At 39.2% G+C, this 26,554-nt stretch overlaps 1 protein-coding gene across 1 annotated transcript; it reads right to left on the reverse strand.

The window, feature by feature from the left end:
• Positions 1–9,965: 9,965 nt before the first annotated feature.
• Positions 9,966–23,631, reverse strand: LOC114651557 (uncharacterized). Its single transcript, XM_028801365.2, has 3 exons — positions 23,611–23,631; positions 18,134–18,634; positions 9,966–10,444 (listed from the first exon to the last, which is right to left on the reverse strand). Exons 2-3 carry the CDS (start codon positions 18,603–18,605, stop codon positions 9,966–9,968), a joined length of 951 nt encoding a protein of 316 aa, XP_028657198.2. The 5' UTR covers positions 18,606–18,634; positions 23,611–23,631.
• Between the last annotated feature and the right edge of the window lie 2,923 nt (positions 23,632–26,554).

Below are 26,554 nucleotides of genomic sequence, written 5' to 3' on the forward strand. Positions count from 1 at the left end.
TTAATCACAAGGGGAAATTCACAATATAATGTAAATATATTTAGTTCAAATATATATCATAGTTTAAACATATATTTTAATATAATAGTTGTATCTCCATGAATCTATTGTGACAAAACTTTTTTGTAAAAGCACTGCATGACAATAAAGCTCATAATGAGTAACAGTAAAACATTCACCACCTTTCTTTTACATGCCAATTCTCTCCTTTCCTTGCAATTCTCCCAAGAATATGTGTGTATATCTTTCAATATAATGTAAAATGTGTGTACTTCAAATATATACAGTAGTTCAAACATATATTTTTAATATAATAGTGGAAATGTAAAAAACATGTATCTCCCTTAATATATTCTAACAAACATGTTTGTAAATGCAATGAATATAAGCCATTTGGTATAATGTGTTCAATTCTATGTTCTGTGATGTTTAGCTTTTGTTTCTACCTGGAAAATAATAAATACAAGCCTCACATTCAAGCCATATCAAGGGGTGGCTAAGCCCCTCCAGATATTCCATGAATCAAAAACTATGATGCTGATCATGCTGCTGGAAATGCTAATGGGGAGACGCACCCCGTTGTTCAATCACACTGTTGAAAACACCAGTGCTGTTCTCCGATCACGATGTTCGTGGCACCAGCAGCATAAGCATTCAAACAGTGGCCCTGCTTCCCAATGAATCCAATTTATTGATGCCAGAACAAGTAGGATGTGAGGTATCCATATTACTAAACAAGAATGGTAAACCGGATATGGACGCAGGGACCTGCCCGTGGACGCAAAAGACATAGTGCGCAAGTGCCACACAAAGCCCCCCCCCCAGAGTGAAACGGGAGAGACTACGCACGTGCGCAGGTGCCACACAAAGCCCCCCCCACCTCCCCCCGCACCAGAGCAAAACGGGAGAGACTACGAACTGTCAGAGTAGGAAACAAAGTAAAACGTCATAAAGAGGTTAAAGAACAGGGACAAACACATGGAGAGCAGGTTACAGAACAAAGCCCCCCTGCCCAGAGTAAAACGAGAAAGACTACGAACCATCTGACATGCCGCAAGCAGGATAAAGCGAGGTCAGAAATAAAACACAGAGTAGGAAACAAAGTAAAACTTTATAAATGGATTAAAGAACGGGGACGAACACATGGAGAGCGGGTTACAGATGATGAAAACTGGAATGCAGCAGCTTCAAAAAAACCTAGGCACAAAACACATGCACACCGACATACAGAATATAAAGGCAGAAACAACGACAGTTAACACACAGCGGAGGCGGACCCGGAAGGTGCAGGCGCCTACATTGTGCGTAAAGTACAAAAGGCAAAGGTGCCTACACAGCATGGTAAAAACCGACATAATACGGAAGGCGCAGGCGTCGCCGCCATATTGTGAGTGGCACTAATGCGTGGTGAAAGCGCAGGAGGAAACATAGTAAAACAAGAGAAGTCAACGCCCCACCCCAGAGTGAAACGGGACAAACTACGGAGTCCACAAAGGTTCATACATCAAACCCAAGATGGTACGGACATGCGTCTGAAACCGCGGAAGCAAAACTGTCTCGGCTCCAAAACCAAACAGCTCAACAACTAACACAGCTTCGACACCGAGCCCGCCTGGACAGATCTAATGAACGTGGACGCCTACAACGCGCGTCTCAAACTGCGTAGGCAAAGCAGGCACGGATTCAACACGACACAGCTCAAGTGACCGAGATACAAACACACGCCTGCCTGGATATAATTAATGAACGCAGGCGCCTACAACGTGCGTCTGAAATGCTGCAGACCAGGCAGGCACTGCTCCAAAAAGAAAGAGCTCGACTAAACGAGATACGAAGTGAAACGGGAAACACTGCAGAGTCCGCAGTGCTCCACAATGCACCGCATAATAGTTCGGAAAAAGCTTCGTAGTAACAGTGGGGAGACCCAGAGTGACACGGGCGAACGCTCCGTATTAAACATACGTCATCCTAACACGTCCAAACTATACAGCATAGGTGAATCACATTACATGCTGCTGGAATATCTACATACTATAAAATGTATTATATAGTATATTTTAAAAGTAGAAAGTACAAAATATTTAAAAGTATGTTGTAATATATGTGTTATACAATATTCCTACGTTTTAAAAATACTGTGTATTGAGAAATATAATTTAATATTTTTGTAAAATATATTACAATATACAAAAAGTGCAATCATTTACATATTTTACAACATACTGTAATTCAGTATATCCATCCATTATCCAACCCGCTATATCCTAACTACAGGGTCACGGGGGTCTGCTGGAGCCAATCCCAGCCAACACAGGGTGCAAGGCAGGAAACAAATCCTGGGCAGGGCACACACACACACAATTTAGAATCACCAATGCACCTAACCTGTATGTCTTTGGACTGTGGGAGGAAACCGAAGCAAATCCATGCAGACAACATGCAAACTCCACACAGGAAGGACCCAGGAAACAAACCCGGGTCTCCTAACTGCAAGGCAGCAGCGCTACCACTGCGCCACCATGCTGCCCTAATTCAGTAGAGTGAAAGATTTTTAGTATATTTATCCTTGAAGTATATTGTAACAACCCAGCCACAGGGGATGCACAAACCAGTGTGTTTGTTTGTGCCAGTCCCAAGCCCGGATAAATGGGGAGGGTTACGTCAGGGAGGGCATCCGGTATAAAATTTTGCCAAATCAATATGCGGACAACAATACAAATTTCCATACTGGATCGGTCGAGCCCCGGGTTAACAACGACCGCCACCAGTACTATTAGCCAACAGGATGCTGGTGGAAATTGGGCTACTGTTGGCCAAAGAAGAAGAAGAAGAAGGAGAAGAAGAGGGGGGAGATGTGTCCGGAGGCAGGAGGAGAGGACGAAGGTAAAGAGACTGGAACTGAGGGTAGGAACTTTGAATGTTGGCAGTATGACTGGTAAGGGGAGAGAGTTAGCAGATATGATGGAGAGAAGGAAGGTTGATATATTGTGCATGCAAGAGACTAAATGGAAGGGGAGTAAGGCCAGGTGGATCAGAGGTGGATTCAAATTGTTCTATCATGGTTGGAATAGGAGGAGAAATGGGGTAAGAGTTATTCTGAAGGAACAGTATGTCAAGAGTGTTTTGGAGGTGAAAAGAGTGTCAGACAGAGTAATGATTATGAAGCTGGAAATTGGAGGTGTGATGATGAATGTTGTTAGTACAAATGCCCCACAAGTTGGGTGTGCAATGGATGAGAAAAAGATTTTTGGAGTGAGTTGGATGAAGTAATGGACAGTGTACCCAAGGACAGAAAGTGATGGACATGTTGATGAAGGGAACACAGGAGATGAGGAGGTAATGGGTAGGTATGGTGTCAAGGAGAGGAATGAAGAAGGTCAGAGGATAGTGGATTTTGCCAAAAGGATGGACATGGCTGTGGTGAATATGTATTTTAAGAATAGGGAGGAACATAGAGTTACGTACAAGAGTGGAGGAAGATGCACACAGGTAGATTACATCCTATGCAGAAGAGTAAATCTGAAGGAGATTGAAGACTGCAAAGTGGTGGAAGGGGAAAGTGTAGTTAAGAAGCATAGGATGGTGGTCTGTAGGATGACATTGGAGATCAAGAAGAGGAAGAGAGTGAGGGCAAAGCCAAGGATCAAATGGTGGAAGTTGAAAAAGAAAGACTGCAATGTTGAGTTTAGGGAGAAGGTGAGACAGGCACTGAGTGGTAGTGAAGAATTACCAGACAGTTGGGAAACTACAGCAGATGTAGTAAGGGTGAAAGAAAGAAGGGTGCTTGGCGTGACTTCTGGGCTGAGGAAGGAGGAAAAGGAAACCTGGTGGTGGAATGGGGAAGTACAAGAGAGTATACAGAGGAAGAGGATGGTGAAGAAGAAGTGCAATAATCAGAGAGATGCAGAAAGTAGACAAGAGTAAAAGGAGATAAGGCACAAGGTGAAGAGAGAGGTGGCGAAGGCTAAAGAAAAGGTGTATGATGAGTTGTATGAGAGGTTGGACACTAAGGAGGGAGAAAAGGACCTGTACCGATTGGCTAGACAGAGGGACCGAGCTGGGAAAGATGTGCAGCAGGTTAGGGTGATAAAGAATAAAGATGGAAATGTACTCACAAGCGAGGAGAGTGTGTTGAGCAGATGGAAAGAGTACTTTGAGAGGCTGAAGAATGAAGAGAACAAGAGAGAGAAGATGTTGGATGATGTGGAGATAGTAAATCAGGAAGTGCAGCGGATTAGCAAGGAGGAAGTAAGGACAGCTCTGAAGAGGATGAAGAATGGAAAAGCCATTGGTCCAGATGACATACCTGTGGAAGCATGCAGGTGTTCAGTAGAGATGGCAGTGGAGTTTTTAACCCGATTGTTTAATGGAATCTTGGAAAGTGTGAGGATTCCTGAGGAGTGGAGAAGTAGTGTACTGGTGCTGATTTTTAAGAATAAGGAGGATGTGCAGGACTGTAGTAACTACAGGGGGATAAAATTGATGAACCACAGCATGAAGTTATGGGAAAGAGTAGTGGAAGCTAGGTTAAGAAGTGGGGTGATGATTAGTGAGCAGCAGTATGATTTCATGCCAAGAAAGAGCACCACAGATGTGATGTTTGCTCTGAGGGTGTTGATGGAGAAGTTTAGAGAAGGCCAGAAGGAGTTGCATTGCGACTTTGTGGACCAGGAGAAAGCATATGACATGGTGCCTAGAGAGGAGCTGTGGTATTGTATGAGGAAGTCGGGAGTGACAGAGAAGTACGTAAGAGTTGTACAGGATATGTACGAGGGAAGTGTGACAGTGGTGAGGTCTGGGATAGGAGTGATGGATGCATTCACGGCAGAAGTGGGATTAGATTAGTTAAAGATGCTAAGATTTGCATTGGGTGTGACAAGGATGGATAGGATTAGAAATGAATACATTAGAGGGTCAACTCAAGTTAGACAGTTTGGAGACAAAGTCAGAGAGGCGAGATTGCATTGGTCTGGACATGTGCAGAGGAGAGATGCTGAATATATTGGGAGAAGGATGCTAAGGATAGAGCTGCCAGGCAAGAGAAAAAGAGGAAGGCCTAAGAGAAGGTTTATGGACGAGGTGGGTTGTTTTTGATGGATTACATTAAGGAGTGGGGAACAGCACAAGAATTGTAGCATCTCGTGTTTAGCGTGGGTTTGTTTTCTTACGAGGCATGTCTTATGGATTGTAACAGCGTAGCCAGAGGCTGACATTCGAGGGTTGATTCCCGAGAGGGGATGCAGTGAGTGTGTACGCCTGACGAGCCCAGAATTAGGGCGAAACACGTGTCGCGTACTCTTTGCATTATTTCACTTCAAAACTATTTTCAACCATTCTATGATCTGCTTCTCGCAACTGAAAGAGGGCACCGTGGTGGATGTTAGCCAACTTGCTGACCAACCACGAGCGTTACCTGGTAGGTAACCACCCATATAATCAGATTGTGATTCAGACTACGAATGCAAAAAAAAAAAAATATATATATATATATATATATATATATATACATATATATATATATATATATACATATATATATATATATATATACATATATATATATATATATATATATATATATATATATATATATATATATATATATATAGTAAACCTAATCAATAAAAATAACATACAAATAGAAAAAGGTTCAGCCCTGTAGTTTTGATTGGCAACTATCATGAAAAGATGCATGCTGAAATAAATAGCACTGTTGTTAAAAGAGCTATATAAAAATGTGCTGTTTGAAAAAGTTGCATTGAGAAATATAAAACAGCATTATAAGGCCATTTTTTAAAAAAATCTGTAATAATTAAATGTAAGATTACAAGATTGTTCAACTAAAGTAAAATGAAGATTATTTTATTTTATAAAAATTTGGTGATTTTTATTTAATTATTAATTTATTTCACAATTTAAATACTTAACCATACTTATAACGCAAATATGACATGTTCAGCAAATGCTTGCCAGGCGCCAGGCTGTGACTGTACAATGTTTTTTACAAATCATCCAGTAAGTAACTATGTAATATATGTTACTCTACCATCACCATCTTCATCTTTTATGCAACCTTGTCCAAATGTCTAAGTGGAGACTACAATTCCCACCAGCCACTGTGCCGCTCCAGGGCGTTTTCATCGGTGCTCACAAAGTTTAAACACAAACATTGACAAACATTGCTGGTCATCAAAGGTAGCAAATGCTGCTTTTTCTTCTCTTAACCACTTTAGGCTAACAGTGGTAATTTGAGGCTTTGATACCAATGGAGAGTCAAACTTTTTAGCAGATTTTAGCTTTGACGGAATCAACTTTAATCACCTTTGTATCATTGCTGAATACTGTACATTTTCATGTGATTATTAATTTCCCATTTATCATTTTATTTAATTCATTTTGACAGAAATAGTATTTCATGCCAAATAAAGAAGGCAGCTGTGGTGATACATTACCTTCTTATTGGTAGCAGTAAGAAATAATGTTGAATATTAGAACAGATCTATCCATTACAGACCATTCAGCCCAACAAAGTTCTTGACATGTTATTTGCCTAGTTTTTCAAAAATGGTATTAAGTCAATGTTTGTAGGTCCTCTAAGTCTGCATGTCTATGACATTATTAACTTATCACTTGTAGATCTCTGTATGAAGAACACTTTAACATTTGTTTGAAATCTATCTGTAACAAAGTTTTATCTATGTCGTCATGTTCTTTATGAACTCATTTTAAAATAAAAGCTAGGATTCACCATACTAATTCCCTTCCTAATTGTAAGAATTTCAAAGGGCTTAGCTCATTCAGTCTGTTGTCATAACTCATACCTTACAGTATGGAGACCAAAACCGAACACAGTCTTCCACATGGAACTTTACTTGTGTATTATATGGCTTAAGAGTGACCTCAACTTGACTTGTACTCCACAAATTGAACTAAATAATCCAACATCCTATTAGCCTTCTGTACACTGTCTGGACTTGTTGAATCTCCTATAGTACAGTATATTTGAACCTAACATTCCTGATTGTATTTATATTACTCTTCATTTATTTAAATTAAATTTTATTTACATCATGTTTTCCAAAAGCCAGAATTCTGTTCTGTTCCCTCTATAATGATTTGGCCAATTCTACATTGCCTGCGTTACTAATAGTTTAGCATCATGTACATACTTAACCAGCTTGTTATTTATATTATAATAAATGCAATTTGTATAATTCAGAAAAAGCAGCGGTCCCAGCACTGATCCTCAAAAGACGTTTAATATCAACTACTTGTTCTTGTTCTTGCTCCTCTTCATCTCTTCACACTTCTTTGTTGAATCAATGTGCCTGATCAACCCTCTCCAAATAGCTTGGTTCTGCACCTCCACCCTAGTCAGACCCTTTTCCTTCAAGTTGTTCTTAACCTTATCAATCCACCTCTGCTTCAGACTCCTCCTCTTTCTACTTCCATTTTCATCACTCTTTGCCTACATATTCATTATTTCTCCCCATCATATGTCCAGACAAATTCAACCTAGTTTCCTGTACTTTCTTAGATATCTCTGCTACTTTTTTTGTATCTCATTTGTTATTCTGCCAATATTGTTACTTCTTCAGATTCTGATGGCCATAACCAAATTGAGTTGGGCAAATGAGGACACATACATGCAGCAAGGGGTAGATGCAAAGGCGACAATTGATTTTATTTAAAATCATCAAAAATCTAAGTGTTAAATAAATAGTGCAATAGTGCAGTGTACCAAATCTTAAAATAAATAAATTATCCAATAAAAGTTAAAGTAATTGTGGAGATTAAAAATTCCAAATAAATATATTCACAAAAACAAGTGCTGCTGAGACAATTCCTTTAAAGTAATATTCACAAGTCCCAATGCTTCCCTCTAAAATTGACGTATCCTCTGCTTACACTGACTGGGCTCTTGCAGCCAGAGATCTCTCCTGGCTTGAGTCAGTATTGCCTGGTCATCGACTTCAAAGGGGCGCTGTGCTGAGCCACACACATCTCCCACCACCAGTCCCTTGGCATCTGTGGGAGACACCGCATATCAGGGCCGCTCATACTCCCTTGCTATCATTCAATAGGTGTGCCCCTTCTTCAGTCCCAGGCTCCTTGCCCTGAGGCTTGCTTCCAACCACCTTCCTCAGTTCTACTTCAGCTGGGCTCTCTCACTCCTGTCTCTCTTTTTCCTTTGGTTTCTTTTTTAACTTCCTTCGTTTCATTCTTTGTCTTTCCTATTTCTCCTCGTCTGCCATGCAGTCTCCTCTTTATATGGTCTGATTTGGCACAGGTGAGACTATTTGGCTACTGAGGGCCATGAATGAGGCACCTGACCAACATGCTCGTTTATGCACGCGTGTGCGTGTTGGCTCAGGCAACCACAATCAACCCCAGAGTGGTGCCGTCAGGTCCACACCTACACACGATTCCAAGCCTGCATGTTCTCGGACATGATTATTTATTTTAAATCCTCAGAATGATACAGACCACCTATCACACAGACCCATCTGAACCATAACCCTTTGTTATTCCTGTGCCTTGGATTTCTACTTTTTTAAGTTTGATCTTGTCAAACACTTTCTGAAATTCACAATATAAAATATTGCAAGCTGTCTGTTTGAATGTGTCTGTTGCTTCATAAGGAATTCCAGTATATTAGTGAAATATGATCTCCCCGTCTGAACCCATATTGACTGTTCACTAATACATTGGTTGGTGCCACATGATGCTCAGTCTTTATCTTAATGAATTTACTGCCCTATCATCTCTTAATATACAGTATTAGGACACCATTTGGTAGACTCCAATCTGCAGGAATTTCTCCAGTATGCAATGGTTTTTGAAAAATACATGACAAGAGCTTTTATGTATGCTCACTAACCGACTTAAGCACTGTCACACATGTGGATCTAGGAGACAAACTCTGCTCATTTAATAACTCTTACACTCCAGGACAGAGGGTGGCACTGTTGTCTAATGTCTTTTCTCTTTCCCCCTCTGCAGAAAGAAGGATTTACAACTACCATCGCTGATGTCACTTCCGGGTTTTGCTCTCCTAAACTGCCACTTCTAGCTTGCAGTCATCACAACTGGCACCAACGCCTTCTTGGGGCAGTCTGAAGAAGACTCACATCTAGATTTTTGCTCAATTTCCTTTCTTGTTTTTTGGCTATTACAATATACGAGGATCACAACAGTGCCCAAAGTATTCTTATCTGTCTTTTCTATTATTACAGTAAATTAAGATAAATATTATCTGCTCCCTATCATTCGTTTGATTTTAGACTTTTTAATCCAAGCAGTACTTCTCTTTCCTCAATAACTGAATACCTAAAGCTTCATATTTTTACTCCTTGTTCATCCATTGCATTGTTCTTTTTAATTTCTTAATGCTTCTAAATTTCAAGACAATATTTTCCAGCATTGTATGTAACACATACAATGTAAAAGTTTATATCCCAGTTTCCATTTTCAGATTTTTGCATCACTTAGCAGTAACAGGTATTTTGGACACAAACTCAGTCAACATGTAAATGTGTTCGACATTTTCAGTGTGACAACTGTCTGATGAACCTCATGGATTAATAACAGTAATGAGTGGTCTGGAGAGAAGACACACCACTCTATTCACTTCTTCAAATGAAAGAACAACTTTCTGAAACAGATCATTGGCATGCCTCTTACAACAATAAGAAACAGACAAGTGTAAAGTAAAATATCTCTTTATTTCAGGAACAACAATCTGTCAGTAATGCTCTACATATAAAATTCTCTCAGTAGCTAAAGACAGATGCTTTAGATAGATAGATAGATAGATAGATAGATAGATAGATAGATAGATAGATAGATAGATAGATAGATAGATAGATAGATAGATAGATAGATAGATAGATACTTTATTAATCCCAATGGGAAATTCACAAATTACTTTAAATTACTTAAATTACTGAATATGGATTAGCTAATTAACTAAAAGTTGGAGCCATGACTTCTATAACTCGGATTCTACTTGGATCCCAGATACAATCTTCTTCTAAGCCACTGGGTACCATTCCACAGTTAGGTGGCACCCAGGCTGTATCGTATCCATGGGAGTGCCATGACTTCTGCAGTGGATGCCCCTGCCTGTCAATCTTTACAACTTTTCCCACATTTACATTGAGCTTGAGAACAACCCGTTGACTCGGATCAACTTCTATTGGATATCTGCTGGCCTTCTGAATGTCACGGCTAACATAGACTCCCTTTCCCAGCATGCCATCTTGAGAAGGTCGGAAGCCATTCCTTTTGATGAGTTGTGCATTTTCCCTTGTTGTTCCATGGAACATCACATAGATATTGTTTTCCTTAGGTTCAGTGAAGCTCTGGAGATCCGTAGGAATGTAAACATTGGAATCAAACTCTGCCCAAAAGTCAGTGGTTTTAAAGTGTGAAGGAGTGTAATCTGAAAAAAGAAATAAGAGAAAAGAAAGGTAAATGGCAAGGGAGGATATTTACACATACTGAGACTATCAATATTCTGTCTCTACCCATGCCAAATGATTTTACTTATGGGTGTTTAAATCTTTTTGCCAAGCCGTATTTCTGCCCTTGGAAAAGACACCCATGATATTGGAAGACTTAAAATCAATGGATCAAAGGAAATCCCCTCACAGACTTTACTCTATAATGCCCAGGTGGGGATGGAGAGCCAGTCAGCCTGGCAGGACTCTGACTGTGTCTCACTTTGACTGTTATAACTGACTGGGAGGCTGCCAGCATTTGCTTTTATCTGGGAATGCCTCTTTTTGTTACCAACTGGTCATAATTCAACAATTATTGTCAGTCAGTTTCAAACTACTTTGTTTTCTGTCTGCTTAAACAAATCTGTGGCTTTATGTGTACTCATTATGTAAAGTTTGTATTTGCGTTTTAACATAGAACTTGCACCAGTGCTTTGCTCCCATTCTCATAAAGAGCATAATCTAAAAATAAACTGAATTAAATGGAATTTTAATCTTCTACTATTATTCAGATGCTATAGAAGTGTGAAATCATGGCTTCCAAAACGATGGAATAGCAATTTGATGAATGATTCCCATCATTTACCTTTCACAATATCTGAATTTCCTTGCACATTGGTCCAGTCAGTAATTTACTTACTCTATTCACCTTTGAATTATGATAGCTGTATTATAGGTTGTTATTAGATCAAATGTTTCAACCTCACTAGTGCTAATAATATTTGCAATATATACTGTATGCTTCCATTGCACTTTGTATTTATTATTTTATAAGCATTCAAACAGTGGCCCTGCTTCCCAATGAATCCAATTTATTGATGTCAGAACAAGTAGGATGTGAAGTATTTGATTTGATTCTGAAACAGGATTACTGAAACTTGATATTTATTGACATTTCAAAGAAAACTGTTTAAGAAGTTAGCCAGTTTGTTATATGTATATCTCTTCCATATTAGCTTCCAGATAAATCTACAATATTAGGGTATCTGATACTAAATTAATGTTCTATTAGTGGAAATTTAATATACAAAAAAGACAAATACAGGCAGTCCCCAGGTTACATACGAGATAGGGACTGTAGGTTTGTACTTAAGTTGAATTTGTATGTAAGTCGGAACAGGTACATTATTTTAATAAATGTTATTGTTAACCGACTGTAACCAAGTGCTCTGCCAATGAATGATGGAGTTTCACTACTCTCTGACCTTTTTATTATTTCTACTTTATTTTCAATGGTGATGGTTTTTCTCTTCTTTACTGTATCACCAGCACTTGCACCAGATTTGTGTTTCAGAGACATTCTTGAAGGGTGAAGACAAAAGGTTAAGATGAGCTCTTCTGCACAGCGTTATGCACGCTATCGAAGGCACCCGTCAACACGTCTGATGTACTGACAAGAGACAACTTCCTGCTATGTGCGTAACAGTACAAGCAGGCTTGCTATTGAGAATGACTGGGGGCGGCTAGGGGGAAGTTCATCACCAGCCCACCTCACAGTCACTTCCACTACAATATGCTACCTGCAGCATCCACCCACCGAGAACGAACACAGTCCGGCCAAAGGCGGGTAGTGAATCGCCCAACCCCAATTCAACAGGCAGCCATCCGAGGCACACTACAATGCTACCCCTGCCACCCCGTTCACCCTCAATGACTTCCATTCAGCCACAATCGGGTCACTGCTTGCAGCATTACCAGCCGTGTGTGCTGGGCGGGCAGTGAAACGCCCCCCTCCGCTCCGACCTCTACCTGGCCATGCTACATTATCAGTTTTACCAAGAAATCGAATTCTTTGTATTAAATAGTTTTACAACCATCGACAATCTAAACATGTTATTCCATTACACAAGCATCAGGACACTACCCCGGTAGCATCAGGTACAAAGCAGGAAAAAAACCTGGACAAAATGCCATTCCATCATAGGATATACACACACGCATAGAGATGCAAATGTTCAGGTATACCACTTGCTCATATCTGAATAGTAACCTGAAGTTCCCTTCCAGAAACTAGAAAATAAGGGGAAAACAAAAGCAAATACAAATGGCAAACAGGGCAAAGATATAAACTGAGGTAGAATTTGAACTCATACCACTGGAGCTGTTAGGCAGCATTTGTGTCAACATCCACCAGTCTATCAGACTTAATGTTAAAAAGCATAATTCTCAGCCAACTTCATTACAAGATAAAAGAGAATAAAAATAAGAATACAGTTACAATGCACAGTTATTTCTAGTAACTATTATTTTTTTATATTCCAGTGAAATTAGGAATATACTGTATAAAGGTATAATGCAGCATTATTTAAATTGGCATAGTATAAACTCAGTTAGTATAAGTTCATTTTCTTGCATGAAGAGTAGTTTTTTAGAAAAATTAAATACGAGGGGCATTCAATAATTTATCTACTTCAGTAGGAACGAAAAGCGTTTTCAAAATTTTTTATTTTTATTTTTCAATATAGTACCCTGATAGCTCCATACACTTCTTCCACTTTTCCTGCAATGACTTTAACTACTTTGAAAAAAGATCTGTTTTGATCTTCAAACCAGGACACCTGCCTTGATGTCTTCATCACTTGAAAACCGCTGTCCACAGAGAGATTTCTTGAAAACTCGGAACGGTAAATAATCTGAGGGAGCCAGGTCAGGACTGTAGAGTGGATGGTTCAGCTTCTGGAACCCACATTCTCGGATGGCAGCCTGTGATTGACATGACATATGAACTGGCACCTTGTCGTGGACAAACCAACTTGACTCTCCTGACCTCCTGTCTCGCACTCACACTGAGCCACAACTGTGCATCAGTAACCTTGACATATGTCACAATATGCCCAGACTTGTTTCAACATATGTGCTACTTTCTTTCATACTCAGGTAGATAAATTACTGAACACCCCTTTTATTAAAAATGACTGCTAATCATATCCCATAAATTTGCATTGTCTCTACAAATAATCTATAGAAAATTAATTAATGCATGATGGAAAAAAATTATGGAATACCATTTGTGCCTAATTGAGTCAATAATTGTTTAAAATAAGTGTAGTTACATAAACATTACTATGAAATACAAATGTTGTCATTTTATTTTGGTTTACTAATGTAGTTACATTGTTTTATTTAAAAAAAAATCAGTCCCTTTTTACTTTAGAAGGTGACTTTTCCAAAGAGCATATCTCCCAATGGCTCTTTTTGATGTCAGTGCTATTTACTTCAGAATGCCTCTTGTTATGATGGTTTCGTCACTTTTTAATCAAGGCAAAGGCCAATAGGCTGACCTTGCTGCTTTTGATGCTATTGTTGCTATCTCTTGACTGGGGGCTTCAGGCTGCAAAGATCGATAGGACTATTTGCAGACAAAATAGAAAGAGAACACATTTCTACACATTTTACTGCTTTTAAATCAGGGGTAGGCAACGTCGGTCCTGGAGTGCCACAGTAGGTGCAGGTTTTTGTTCCAACCCAGTTCCTTAACGAGAACTCAATTATTGCTGATGAAGCACATATTGCTTAAGTGACATTTTAATGCTTCATTTTAGTGGTCTCGCTTGTTAAGGTTCTCCAACCTTAATTGCTTATTTCAATCTTAAACTGCTGCATTCAGTGTTTTAATTGCTCCTTATTAGCAATAAGATGTAAAACAAGGGGTAGGCAATGTCGGTCCTGGTGAGCCGCAGTGGCTACAGGTTTTCATTCCAACCCAATTGCTTAATTAGAAACCAATCATTGCCAATCTCAGACCTTATTTAATTTTATGGCTTGTTAGTCTGTGCAATGTAAGGCTTTTATATCGTAGATTTTTTTCCTTTCCCAAGGATATCATCCAAATGATTTGAAGCCTAAAACAGATCATTTTCAGTCTGTCACATTTTTCTATTAAGTGTTTTATTAAATCAAACCGTGCATGATGAACACACACAGATGTAATTGGAAAAAAGCTAGCTGGAGAACTGCTGGCTGCTTTGTCTGTCAGGGCTGAGGACAAGTAACATGATACAGTTCACAATATATCGTGCATTTTGTAGCCACAATGAAAGCTGCAGTTTCTGCCACAGGTGAGGTGTCTCAATGTCACTCCTGCTAATTAGTGTGCCCTTATCAGAATGGCTGATTGCACAACACCATTGGCCACACACATCAGCGTCATCTAAAAGGATTGACCTGTGCTCTGATGCTCTAAATGATTTGTATTTTTACACAGTCTTTAATGACCCTGCCGATGCCATTATTCACAAATGACAGCAGTCCATTGTGACGTTGATGTTTGAGAAGGAGACAAGTGGAGATTTTCGTAGACAAAATATAAAGTGGCACCACGTATTAGTTGTTAGTTGTTCATGGTGGATCGTGGAGGGAGAGCATGACAGTGTGACAGTAAGAAGGGTCAAATCAAGATGCCTGCAACATTACATTAAAGAGGGGGAAGAGTACCAGAGTAGAAGCGTCTTGTGTTTAGTGCTCATTTGTTTTTTAATGAGGAATTTTCCATAGATCATAACAGCATAACTAGGTCATTAGGCTTTTCATGTACAGTCTATAATCATTTAATAATAATGTACAGTTGCTATCATTTAATAAATACCTTCATTGTTCAGTACAATTGCAATATATTAATTTATTTCTATGTATCTGTGCTAAACTATATATCGCAGCTGTTACTGTGTCAATGTTTTGGGCAGTTTTAATGTAAGAAGATATTTGGTAAAACTAATCAATAAAAAATAACTAACTAATAGGAAAATGTTCAGTCTCTTTGGTCTTGATTGACACGTGACAAAACCATCATGAACAGATGCATGCTGAAATAAATAGCGCTAGCCTTAAAAGAGCTATATTCAAATGTGCTGTCTGAAAAAGTTGTATTGAGAAATATAAAATGGCATTATAAAGCTATTTTGTTTTAAAATCTTTAATAATTAAATGTATGATAGCCACATTGTTCAACCAAAATAAAATGAAGACATTTTATTTTATAAAAATTAGGTAATTTTTGCTTAATTATGCATTTATTTCACAATTGAAATACTTATCTATATTTATAATGCAAAGATGACGTGTTCAGCAAATGCTTGCCAGGCAGCGGGCTATGACCATGGAAAGTTTTGTACAAATCATCCAGTAATAAAACTATGCAAAATATATTACCCTACCATCACCACCTCCGTCTTTTCTGTCACATCTAAGTGGGGATTTCAATTCCCATCAGCCACTCTGCTGCTCCAGGACAATTTCATCAGTGTTCACAAAGTTTAAATACGAACATTGACAAACATCGCTGTTCATCAAAGGTATAAAATGCTGCTTTTTCTTTTATTAACCACTTTGCGTTGACACTGATAATTTGAGGCTTTGATACTAATGGAGATTCAAAGTTTTTAGCAGAGTTTAGCTTTGAATGAATCAACTTTAAATCACTTTTCTAACCTTACTGAATACTGCCTTAATATGGAATTCAATGCAATATCTTTCACACCAATACCACCAAGGACGGTATGTAGTACATTGATAATTGATAGATTTGTTCTAATGTTCAGAAATAATGCTGAACATTAGAACAAATCTATTAATTACAGACCATTCTACCACACTATTAACTTATCCCATGAGTCTATAGTTCTGTGTATGAAGAGCAGCATTTTAACGTTTGTTGAAATCTACAGTATCTGTAACCATGTTTTTATCTGTGTCAATGTGTTTTTAATTTAAAAATAAAAGCTTGGATCCACCATACTAATTCCCTTCCTAATGTTAAGCATTACAAAGGGTTCAGCTCCTTCAGTATTTTGTCATAACTCATACCTTAAAGCATGAAGACCAAAACTACATGCATTGAGCTTCACTTGTGTATTATATGGTTTAAGAGTGACCTCAATTTAACTTGTACTCTGCACACTGGGCTAAATAATCCAACATCCTATTAGACTTTTGTACACTGTCTGGGCTCCTAGTTTCTTCTGGTAAGGTGTATTTTTGAGTTGAATGTCCTATAGTACAGTATATTTGAATCTAACATTTCTGTTTTATAAGTATATTACTGTACATTTAGTTAAATTAAATTTTATTTACCTCATGTTTACCAAAAGCCTGAATTCTGTCTTGTTCCCTTTATAATGGTTTGACTGATTCTAGATTACCTGCATTATAGCTACTTTAGCATCATGTGCAAACTTAACCAGCTTGTTATTTATATTTTTATAAATATAATTTGTATATATCAGAAAATGCAGTGGCCCCAGCACTGATCCTCAAAAGATTTTTAACATCAACTACTTGTACTTCTTCTTATCCCTCTTCACACGTGTTTATTGAGTCAATGTGCCTGATCAACCCTCTGCATATGGCTTGGTCCTGCACCTTGACCCTAGTCAGAGCCTTTTCCTTCAAGTCTTTGCTTACTTTATTCATCCTTCCTAAGGTTCAGCCTCCTACACTTTCTACTTCCATTGCTCTTTGCCTGCATATTCATTGTTTCTCCCCATCATATGTCCATACAAATTCAACCTACTTCCTTGTACTTTCTTAGACACCTTTTCTAGTTTTGTTGTATCTCATATCTTATTCTAACAATCTTTGTATCTCCACAGATATATCTCAGCAATAACCCTTTATTATTCCTGTGCCTTGGATTTCTATTTTTTAAAGTTTGATCTTGTTAAACACTATCTGAATTTCACAATATAAAATATTGCATGCTCTCTGTTTGAGAGCTTTCATAGTTTCCTCCAGGAATTTCTCCAGTGCACAGTGATTTTTGAAAAATACATGACAAGAGCTTATGTACATATTCACCAACCTACTTAAGCACAGTCACAAACTGTCACAAACTTGTGTCTAGAGTCTTGCACAATTTTCTTTCTTGTGTTTTGGTCTTTTTGACTTTTAAATCTAAGCAGAACTTCTCATTCCAGGAGTTCTGAATACCTAAAGCTTCTTTTTCATCCATCCATTTTCCAACCCACTGAATCCGAACACAGGGTCACGGGGGTCTGCTGGAGCCAATCCCAGCCAACACAGGGCAGGAACCAATCCTGGGCAGGGTGCCAACCCACCACAGGACACACACACAAACACCAAGCACACACTAGGGCCAATTTAGAATCGGCAATCCACCTAACCTGCATGTCTTTGGACTGCGGGAGGAAACCGGAGCGCCTGGAGGAAACCCACGCAGACACGGGGAGAACATGCAAACTCCACGCAGGGAGGACCTGGGAAGCAAACCCAGGTCCCCAGGTCTCCCAACTGCGAGGCAGCAGCGCTACCACTGCACCACCATACCGCCCGATACTTTTTCACTCTTTGTTTATACACTGCATAGTTCTTTTCAATTTCTTAATACTTCTAAATCTCAGGATGATCACAGCATTGTATGTATAACATACAATGTAAACATGTATTCCAGTTTACCTGTTTCAGATTTTGTTGCATCACTTGGCAGTAAAAGAGATATTAGACATAGATTGAGTCATTATGTAAATGTGTTGAAACTTTTCAATGTTAAAAATGTCTAATGACCCTGATGGATAAATAACAGCATTGGGAGGTCAGGAGAGAAGACCCACTACTCTAATCACTTCCTCAAAAATAAATAACAACTTTCTGAAACAGATAATTGGCATGCCACTCACTATAATGGGAAACAGGAACTGAAGATGGAGCCATGACTTCTATAACTCGAATTCTACTTGGATCCCAGATGCAATCTTCTTCTAAGCCACTGGGCACCATTCCACAGTTAGGTGGCACCCAGGCTGTATCGTATCCATGGGAGTGCCATGACTTCTGCCATGGATGCCCCTGCCTGTCGATCTTTACAACTTTTCCCACATTTACATTGAGCTTGAGGATAACCCGTTTACTCGGTTCAACTTCTATTGGATATCTGCTGGCCTTCTGAATGTCACGGCTAACATAGACTCCCTTTCCCAGCATGCCATCTTGAGAAGGTCGGAAGCCATTCCTTTTGATGAGTTGTGCATTTTCCCTTGTTGTTCCATGGAACATCACATAGACATTGTTGTCCTTAGGTTCAGTGAAGCTCTGGAGATTCGTAGGAGTGTAAATAATGGAATCAAACTCTGCCCAAACGTCAGTGGCCATGCTGGTTTTAAAGTGTGAAGGAGTGTAATCTGAAAAATGAAATAAGAGCAAAGAAAGGTAAATGGCGTTTACACACACCAAGACTGTCAATATTCTGTCTCTAGCCATGCAACATGATTTTATTTATGGGTGTTTAAATATTTTGCCAAGCTATATTGCTGCCCTTGGCAAAGACACCCATGATGCTGGAAGACTTGAAATCAATGGATCAAAGGAAATCCCCTCACAGACTTTACTGTATAATGCCCAGGTGGGGATGGAGAGCCAGTTGGCCTGGCAGGACTCTGACTGTGTCTCACTTTCACTGTTATAACTGACTGTGGAGCCACCAGCATTTTCATTTGTCTGGGGATGCCTCCGACTGGAGTTTTTGATTTTCTCTTTTTGTTACCAACAGTTCAACAGTTAATTAATGGATAGATGTTGCTGTGGTTCATTTATGTCAATCAGTTTCAAAGTACTTTCTGTCTGCTTAAACAAATCTGTGGCTTTATGTAATTTATTATGTTAAGTTTTTTGTTTGCGTTTTACTGAAGAAATCGCCCCAGCGATTTGCTCCCACACTCATGAAAAACACAATCTAAAAATAAACTGAATTAAATAGAATTTTAGTGTTCTACCATTAAGCAGATGCTATAGATGTGTTTAATCATGACCTGCAAAATGATGGAACAGCAATTTGATGAATGATTCCCATCATTTACCTCTTCCTCTCACAATATCTGAATTTCCATGCACATTGGTCCAGATTTACCTAATCTATTCACCTTTTGAATTATGAATCTGTATTACAGATTGTTATTGGACCAAATGTTTCAACCTCACTATCAGATTTACTGTATATGTTCACATAGTACTCATAATATTTGCACTATATACTGTATGCTTCCATTGTACTGCTGTATTTATTGTGGAAATTAAGTTTTCTTATTATTTTCTTGTTGGTTGTTGACTATTAGCACATTAATACGTTGTCCTGTGTTTAATTTGTGTATACTCATGACCAGAAAAGTACATAGAGTAAGATTTTCATAGTACAGTGCAACTAACTGTTTACTGTACCAAGTTTTATACTTATATCAAAGCACCAGTGGAAGCAACCTAGTTTTCATGGAGTTAACCCATTAAAGGATCTAAAACAGTGACCTCAAGTTTTGGAGATGGTTTCAGTAGGGAAGGAATTGATATAAGCACCTAATGAAGGCAGTGCAGACATACTGTTAGACCTGCAGCTAAGAATGACAGAATCTTTCCTGGATTATGAAAGATTTGCTTAAGTCATTATATTGGTTGTGTAATTTTTCCACCCTACTATGGAATCACTTGTGTCCATTTATAAGTGATGACAGTCATTTAGTATATCAATAGAAGCCACTCACACAAAAGTTTTTGTTATCTCTAGTAAAGCCCAGATTGATGAGAACAAAACCAAGAATTTATGAGCAAAGTAACTTTAATAAACATGCTTAAATTTATTGCCAGGTCTGTGAAATTTGACAAGTCCTTGCTGTTGTGCCTTAAAAAATTATCTGCTGTGCCCATAAACATAAATTATCATTTTATTTGCTCGTTTTTGGAAAGATAAAATCTGGTATAGCAATAAAGCTCTTAATGTATAACAGTAAGACATTCACCACCTTTCTTTTACATGCCATTTCTCTCCTTTCCTTGCAATTCTCCCAAAACAATATGCATACATATCTTGCAATATAATGTACAATATATGTACTTCAAATATATAGTTCAAACATATATTTTTAATATAATAGTTAAAATGTAAAAAAATGTACCTCCCTTAATATCCATCCATCCATTTTCCAACCCGCTGAATCCGAACACAGGGTCACGGGGGTCTGCTGGAGCCAATCCCAGCCAACACAGGGCACAAGGCAGGAAACAATCCTGGGCAGGGTGCCAACCCACCGCAGGACACACACAAACACACCCACACACCAAGCACACACTAGGGCCAATTTAGAATCGCCAATCCACCTAACCTGCATGTCTTTGGACTGTGGGAGGAAACCGGAGTGCCCGGAGGAAACCCACGCAGACACGGGGAGAACATGCAAACTCCACGCAGGGAGGACCTGGGAAGCGAACCCAGGTCCCCAGATCTCCCAACTGCGAGGCAGCAGCGCTACCCACTGCGCCACCGTGCCGCCCTCCCTTAATATATCGTGACAAATGTGTTTGTAAATGCACTGAATATAAGACATTCAGTATAATGTGTTCAGTTCTATGTTCTGTGATCATGTTTGGCTTTTATTTTTACCTAGAAAATAATAAACACATTTCCCATCAAGGCTGTATGTATGGGTAGCTAAGACCCTCCAGATATTTTTGCCCCCCAAAAACTGATGCAGATTCCTGATCGTGCTGCTGGAAATGCTAATGGTGAGACACACCCTACTCTTGAATCACACTGTTGAAAACACCAGTGCTGTTCTCTGATCGAGATGCTAGTGGCACCAGCAGCCTAAGCATTCATACAGCAGCCCTGCTTCCCAATGAATCCAGTTTATTGATGTCAGAACAAGCAGGATGTGAGGTTTTTGATTTGATTCTGAAACAGCAGTACTGAAAGGATGAGGTTTAGTGACATTTCAAGGAAAACTGTTTAAAAATTTAGCAATTTGTTATATGTACAAGATATCTCTTCAATATTAGTTTCCAGACATATCTTTAATTTTTAATTTTCTGTTAGTAAACAAATTTTCTATTAGTGGAAAGTTAATATAAAAAAATAAACTGAAATATCTATGATATTCCTAGTTTTAAAAATATATTGAGAAAAATATTTTTATATTTTTGTAAAATATATTTCAATATTCATTAAAACTGTAACAAGTTACCTGTTTTATAGTTAATTCAGTAAACTGCAAGTTCTTGTAGTATATTTATGCTTTAAGTATATTGTAACATATTTTAAAATACATTCATAGTGGTAGTAATATATTTTCTAAAAATATATATATATATATTAAATGTTTTTCAGGCACTGGCCTTCTTCAGCATGACTTTCTCTTTATGCCTTTGGTTCATGCATATACTGAAATACTTTAGATTTACAAATGGTTTATCATGGAAATCTCAATCAAACCTTAGAGAAGATCCCATCTCTTACCAAAAACCTGGCTTTTATTAGTGATTGGATTTATCAGTGACAAGGTCAGGGATTTCTCGTGTTGGGGTTGTAGATTCAAAATTAAATATTTAACTCTATCCTGCCATGTTACATTAATAGTTTTACATAGATATTCTAACCCTTCATTTCAGATAGGTATACAACCATCAACTTTCTGAAAATATTTTTCAATTACACAGGCAGCTGGAACCTATCCCAGTAGCTTCAGGTACAACACAGGAACAAACCCTGGACTGGATGCCATTCCATCATAGGATACACACACACAAACACAAATGCATATGTTAAGTTATACCACTCACTCAAATCTAAACAGTAAACTGAAGTGTGCTTCCAGAAACTAGAAAACTAGGAGAAAACTGAAGCAAATAGTGCAAAGATATCAACTGAGGTAAAATTGGAACTACCCTAAGTTCTTGTCTATAAGCCGTGGCTTATCTAAGGAAAAAAGTTGTGAAAATGAAAAAATAGAATATCGGCTTATACATAAATCCGGTTTATACAGTAATCCCTCCTCCATCGCGGGGGTTGCGTTGCAGAGCCACACGCGAAATAAGAAAATCCGCGAAGTAGAAACCATATGTTTATATGGTTATTTTTATATTGTCATGCTTGGGTCACAGATTTGCGCAGAAACACAGGAGGTTGTAGAGAGACAGGAAAGTTATTCAAACACTGCAAACAAACATTTGTCTCTTTTTCAAAAGTTTAAAATGTGCTCCATGACAAGACAGAGATGACAGTTCCGTCTCACAATTAAAAGAATGCAAACATATCTTTCTCTTCAAAGGAGTGAAGCAAACAAATCAATATGTCTGTTTGGCTTTTAAGTATGCGAAGCACCGCGGCACAAAGCTGTTGAAGGCGGCAGCTCACACCCCCTCCATCAGGAGCAGGAAGAGAGAGAGAGAGACAGAGTTTGTTTTTCAGTCAAAAATCAATACGTGCCCTTCGAGCTTTTAAGTATGCGAAGCACTGTGCAGCATGTCTTTTCAGGAATCATTTTTACAAAAGATAGCAACGTGAAGATAATCTTTCAGCATTTTTAGACGAGCGTCCGTATAGTCTAGGTGTGCGAACAGCCCCCCTGCTCACACCCCCTACGTCAGGATCAGAGAAAGTCAGCGCAAGAGAGAGAGAGAGAAAGTAAGCTGGGTAGCTTCTGAGCCATCTGCCAATAGCGTCCCTTGTATGAAATCAACTGGGCAAACCAACTGAGGAAGCATGTACCAGAAATTAAAAGACCCAATTTCCGCAGAAATCCGCGAACCAGCAAAAAATCCGCGATATATATTTAAATATGCTTACATATAAAATCACAATTTAAATGACCGCTACGCGCGCGTGTTGACTCGGCTACGCCCAGAGCAGAAAGAACGCGCTCCGGCCGCTCCAACCGCGCCATGCGGGGAGTGAGAGAGACGCCAATATCTCACACTCTCTCCCCCCTTAAAGAAATTAAATGGGTGCGAGTGAGACCACTGACCTCCCTCCCTTCTATTAGTTATAGGTTATAGTACGTTCGGCTTATCCATGAGTCCGGCTTATCTATGATACGATTTTATTTTAAAAATTCGTATGATTTTTGGTCTCCGGCTTATAGACAAGAACCTAGGGTAATGCCTCTTGGAAGCTGTAAAGGAGCACATATATCACCACCCAAGTATCTATCAGACTTAATGTTAAAAGCATAATTCTCAGGAGCTTCATCACAAGACAATGTAATGTACAATGAAAATGAGCATACAGTTACAATAAAAAATTATTTCTATTCATTGATGTAGGTAAGCATAAATGCTGAGTCTTAACAAGTAGAACAAGTAAAGCAGCATACAATTTGAAAGAAGACTGCCTTACCTTCAGGCGTCAAATCAGCTGAGGTGTGCCTAAGGAGTGAAGGGCGGTCTTTTTATTGTGTCAAATTTGAGTTTCGAAATGAGACATGGGTATGAAGTTTCATTTACTGCAAAATGGAAATTAAAACCTAAAAGAACACCTGAGGCAAGAAACAACAATGGGAAATGTGCCAGCACCTTTCTTTTTTGTCTAGGATTACCAGTCTTTCATCCTTTTATTTTGTATGTCTTTGTTTTCATTTAAAGAGTCGGAGCCAACCTAAGCCTACACAAGATGTATAAGACATAAGGAAGTAACCAGTACTGGATGGGATCCCAGTTCTTATCTGAGCCCCCTCAAACAGTTTAAAATAATTTAGGAATCTGAAAACCTGCAAAACTATAAACCAAAAGAATGTGATTTGTACACATTTATGGTTAAGGATGGTGCTGCCTGTACACCTCAGTTAGATGGCTGCATATATTGGATTCAACAGGTGATCCTACTGGTGTAAAAACAACTTTTATTTTATCCTGATATTTAATTTTTTAAGTAAAGCAAAACTATTTGATTATTTTTCTAGCTTCACTATGGGGTAGGAACTATGATGATTATTTTTCTAGCTTCACTATCCATCCATCCATTTTCCAACCCGCTGAATCTGAACACAGGGTCACGGGGGTCTGCCGGAGCCAATCCCAGCCAACACAGGGCACAAGGCAGGAACCAATCCCGGGCAGGGTGCCAACCCACCGCAGAACACACACAAACACCAAGCACACACTAGGGCCAATTTAGAATCACCAATCCACCTAACCTGCATGTCTTTGGACTGTGGGAGGAAACCGGAGCGCCCGGAGGAAACCCACGCAGACATGGGGAGAACATGCAAACTCCACGCAGGGCGGACCCGGGAAGCGAACCCAGGTCCCCAGATCTCCCAACTGCGAGGCAGCAGCGCTACCCACTGCGCCACCCAGCTTCACTATGGGGTAGGAACTTTGAGTACAAAAATGGCTTTTGTGGTCAGCTAGCCTGGTTTCCCTAGAATTAGAACTTTGTGGGAGGAAGTCAGTCAGTCAGTACCTTTAGAAGGGTTTAACTGCTTAATAGGAAAGTGTTGTTTTTCACCAAATTTGAAAAATCTAGCAACTTTCATGCTTTGAGGGTGGGAAAAAAGGCTATGCAAGGCTTCATTCTGCTTTTTTAGGATGTGGTTCATAATGCAACATGACAGGCTGTATTGACATATCAAGTCAAGTGAAGTGGCTTTATTGTCATTCCATCCATACACAGTATTGCATCATACAGTAGGCATGTCCTGAGTCTTGTTCCAATGGGCTATGCTTAGAACACCTCTTCTGGTTGTCACTCAGGACTCATCTTCACTAAATGTAACCTAACAAAAACAAAAAATATTGCAATATACTTGAAAGATATGTGGACATACAGTGGAACCTCGGTTTGCGAGCATAATTCGTCCCGGAAACGTGCTCACAGTCCAAAGCATCCATGTATCAAAGCGAATGTTTCCCATAACTTCATGCTGTGGCTCATCAATTTTATCCCCCTGTAGTTACCACAGTCCTGCATATCCCCCTTATTCTTAAATATCGGCACCAGTACACTTCTTCTCCACTCCTCAGGCATCCTCTCACTTTCCAAGATTCCATTAAACAATCTGGTTAAAAACTCCACTGCCATCTCTCCTAAGCACCTCCATGCTTCCACAGGTATGTCATCTGGACAAACAGCTTTTCCATTCTTCATCCTCTTCATAGCTGTCCTTACTTCCTTCTTGCTAATTCATTGCACTTCCTGATTCACTATCTCCACATCATCCAACTTCTTCTCTCTCTCATTCTCTTCATTCATAAGCCTCACAAAGTACTCTTTCCATCTGCTCAACAAACTCTCCTCACTTGTGAGTATGTTTCCATCTTTATCCTTTATTGCCCTAACCTGCTGCACATCTTTCCCAGCTTGGTCCCTCTATCTAATCATTCGGTACAGGCCCTTTTCTCCCTCCTTAGTGTCCAACCTCTCATACAACTCATCATACACCTTTTCTTTAGCCTTCACCACCTCTCTCTTCACCTTGCGCCTTATCTCCTTGTGCTGATGTCTACTTTCTGCATCTCTCTGACTATCCCACTTGTTCTTTGCCATCATCTTCCTCTGTATACTCTCCTGTACTTCCCCATTCCACCACCATTCCACCACCCTTCTTGCTGTCACCCTTACTACATCTGCTGTAGTTTCCCAGCTGTCTGGTAATTCTTCACTGCCACCCAGTGCCTGTCTCACCTTCTCCCTAAACTCAACCTTGCAGTCTTCCTTTTTCAACTTCCACCATTTGATCCTTGGCTCTGCCCTCACTCTCTTCCTCTTCTTGATCTCCAACATCATCCTACAGACCACCATCCTATGCTGCTTAACTACACTTTCCCCTGCCACCACTTTGCAGTCTTCAATCTCCTTCAGATTGACTCTTCTGCATAGGATGTAATCTACCTGTGTGCATCTTCCTCCACTCTTGTACGTCACCCTATGTTCCTCCCTCTTCTTAAAATACGTATTCACCACAGCCATGTCCATCCTTTTGGCAAAATCCACTATCCTCTGACCTTCTTCATTCCTCTCCTTGACACCGTACCTACCCATCACCTCCTCGTCTCCTCTGTTCCCTTCACCAACATGTCCATTGAAATCCACTCCAATCACCACTTTCTGTCCCTTAGGTACACTGTTCATCACTTAATATAACTAACTCCAAAAATCTTCTTTCTCATCCATTGCACACCCAACTTGCAGGGCATATGCAGTAACAACATTCATCATCACACCTCCAGTTTCCAGCTTCATAATCATTACTTTGTCTGATACTCTTTTCACTTCCAGAACACTCTTGACATACTGTTCCTTCAGAATTTCTCCTCTTATCCACATCATGATAGAACAATTT

This window comes from Erpetoichthys calabaricus, chromosome 5 (assembly GCF_900747795.2).
Source record: "Erpetoichthys calabaricus chromosome 5, fErpCal1.3, whole genome shotgun sequence".
NCBI lineage: Eukaryota > Metazoa > Chordata > Cladistia > Polypteriformes > Polypteridae > Erpetoichthys > Erpetoichthys calabaricus.

What these genes read in the sequence shown, in the direction of transcription:
- LOC114651557 (XM_028801365.2), bottom strand. Translation starts at nt 18,605, where the DNA reads ATGGCCACTGACGTTTGGGCAGAGTTTGATTCCATTATTTACACTCCT. An exon ending in AGTTCCTGTTTCCCATTATA is followed by an intron (nt 10,445 to 18,133) that starts GTGAGTGGCATG and finishes TTCTTTTTTCAG; the next exon opens with ATTACACTCCTTCACACTTT.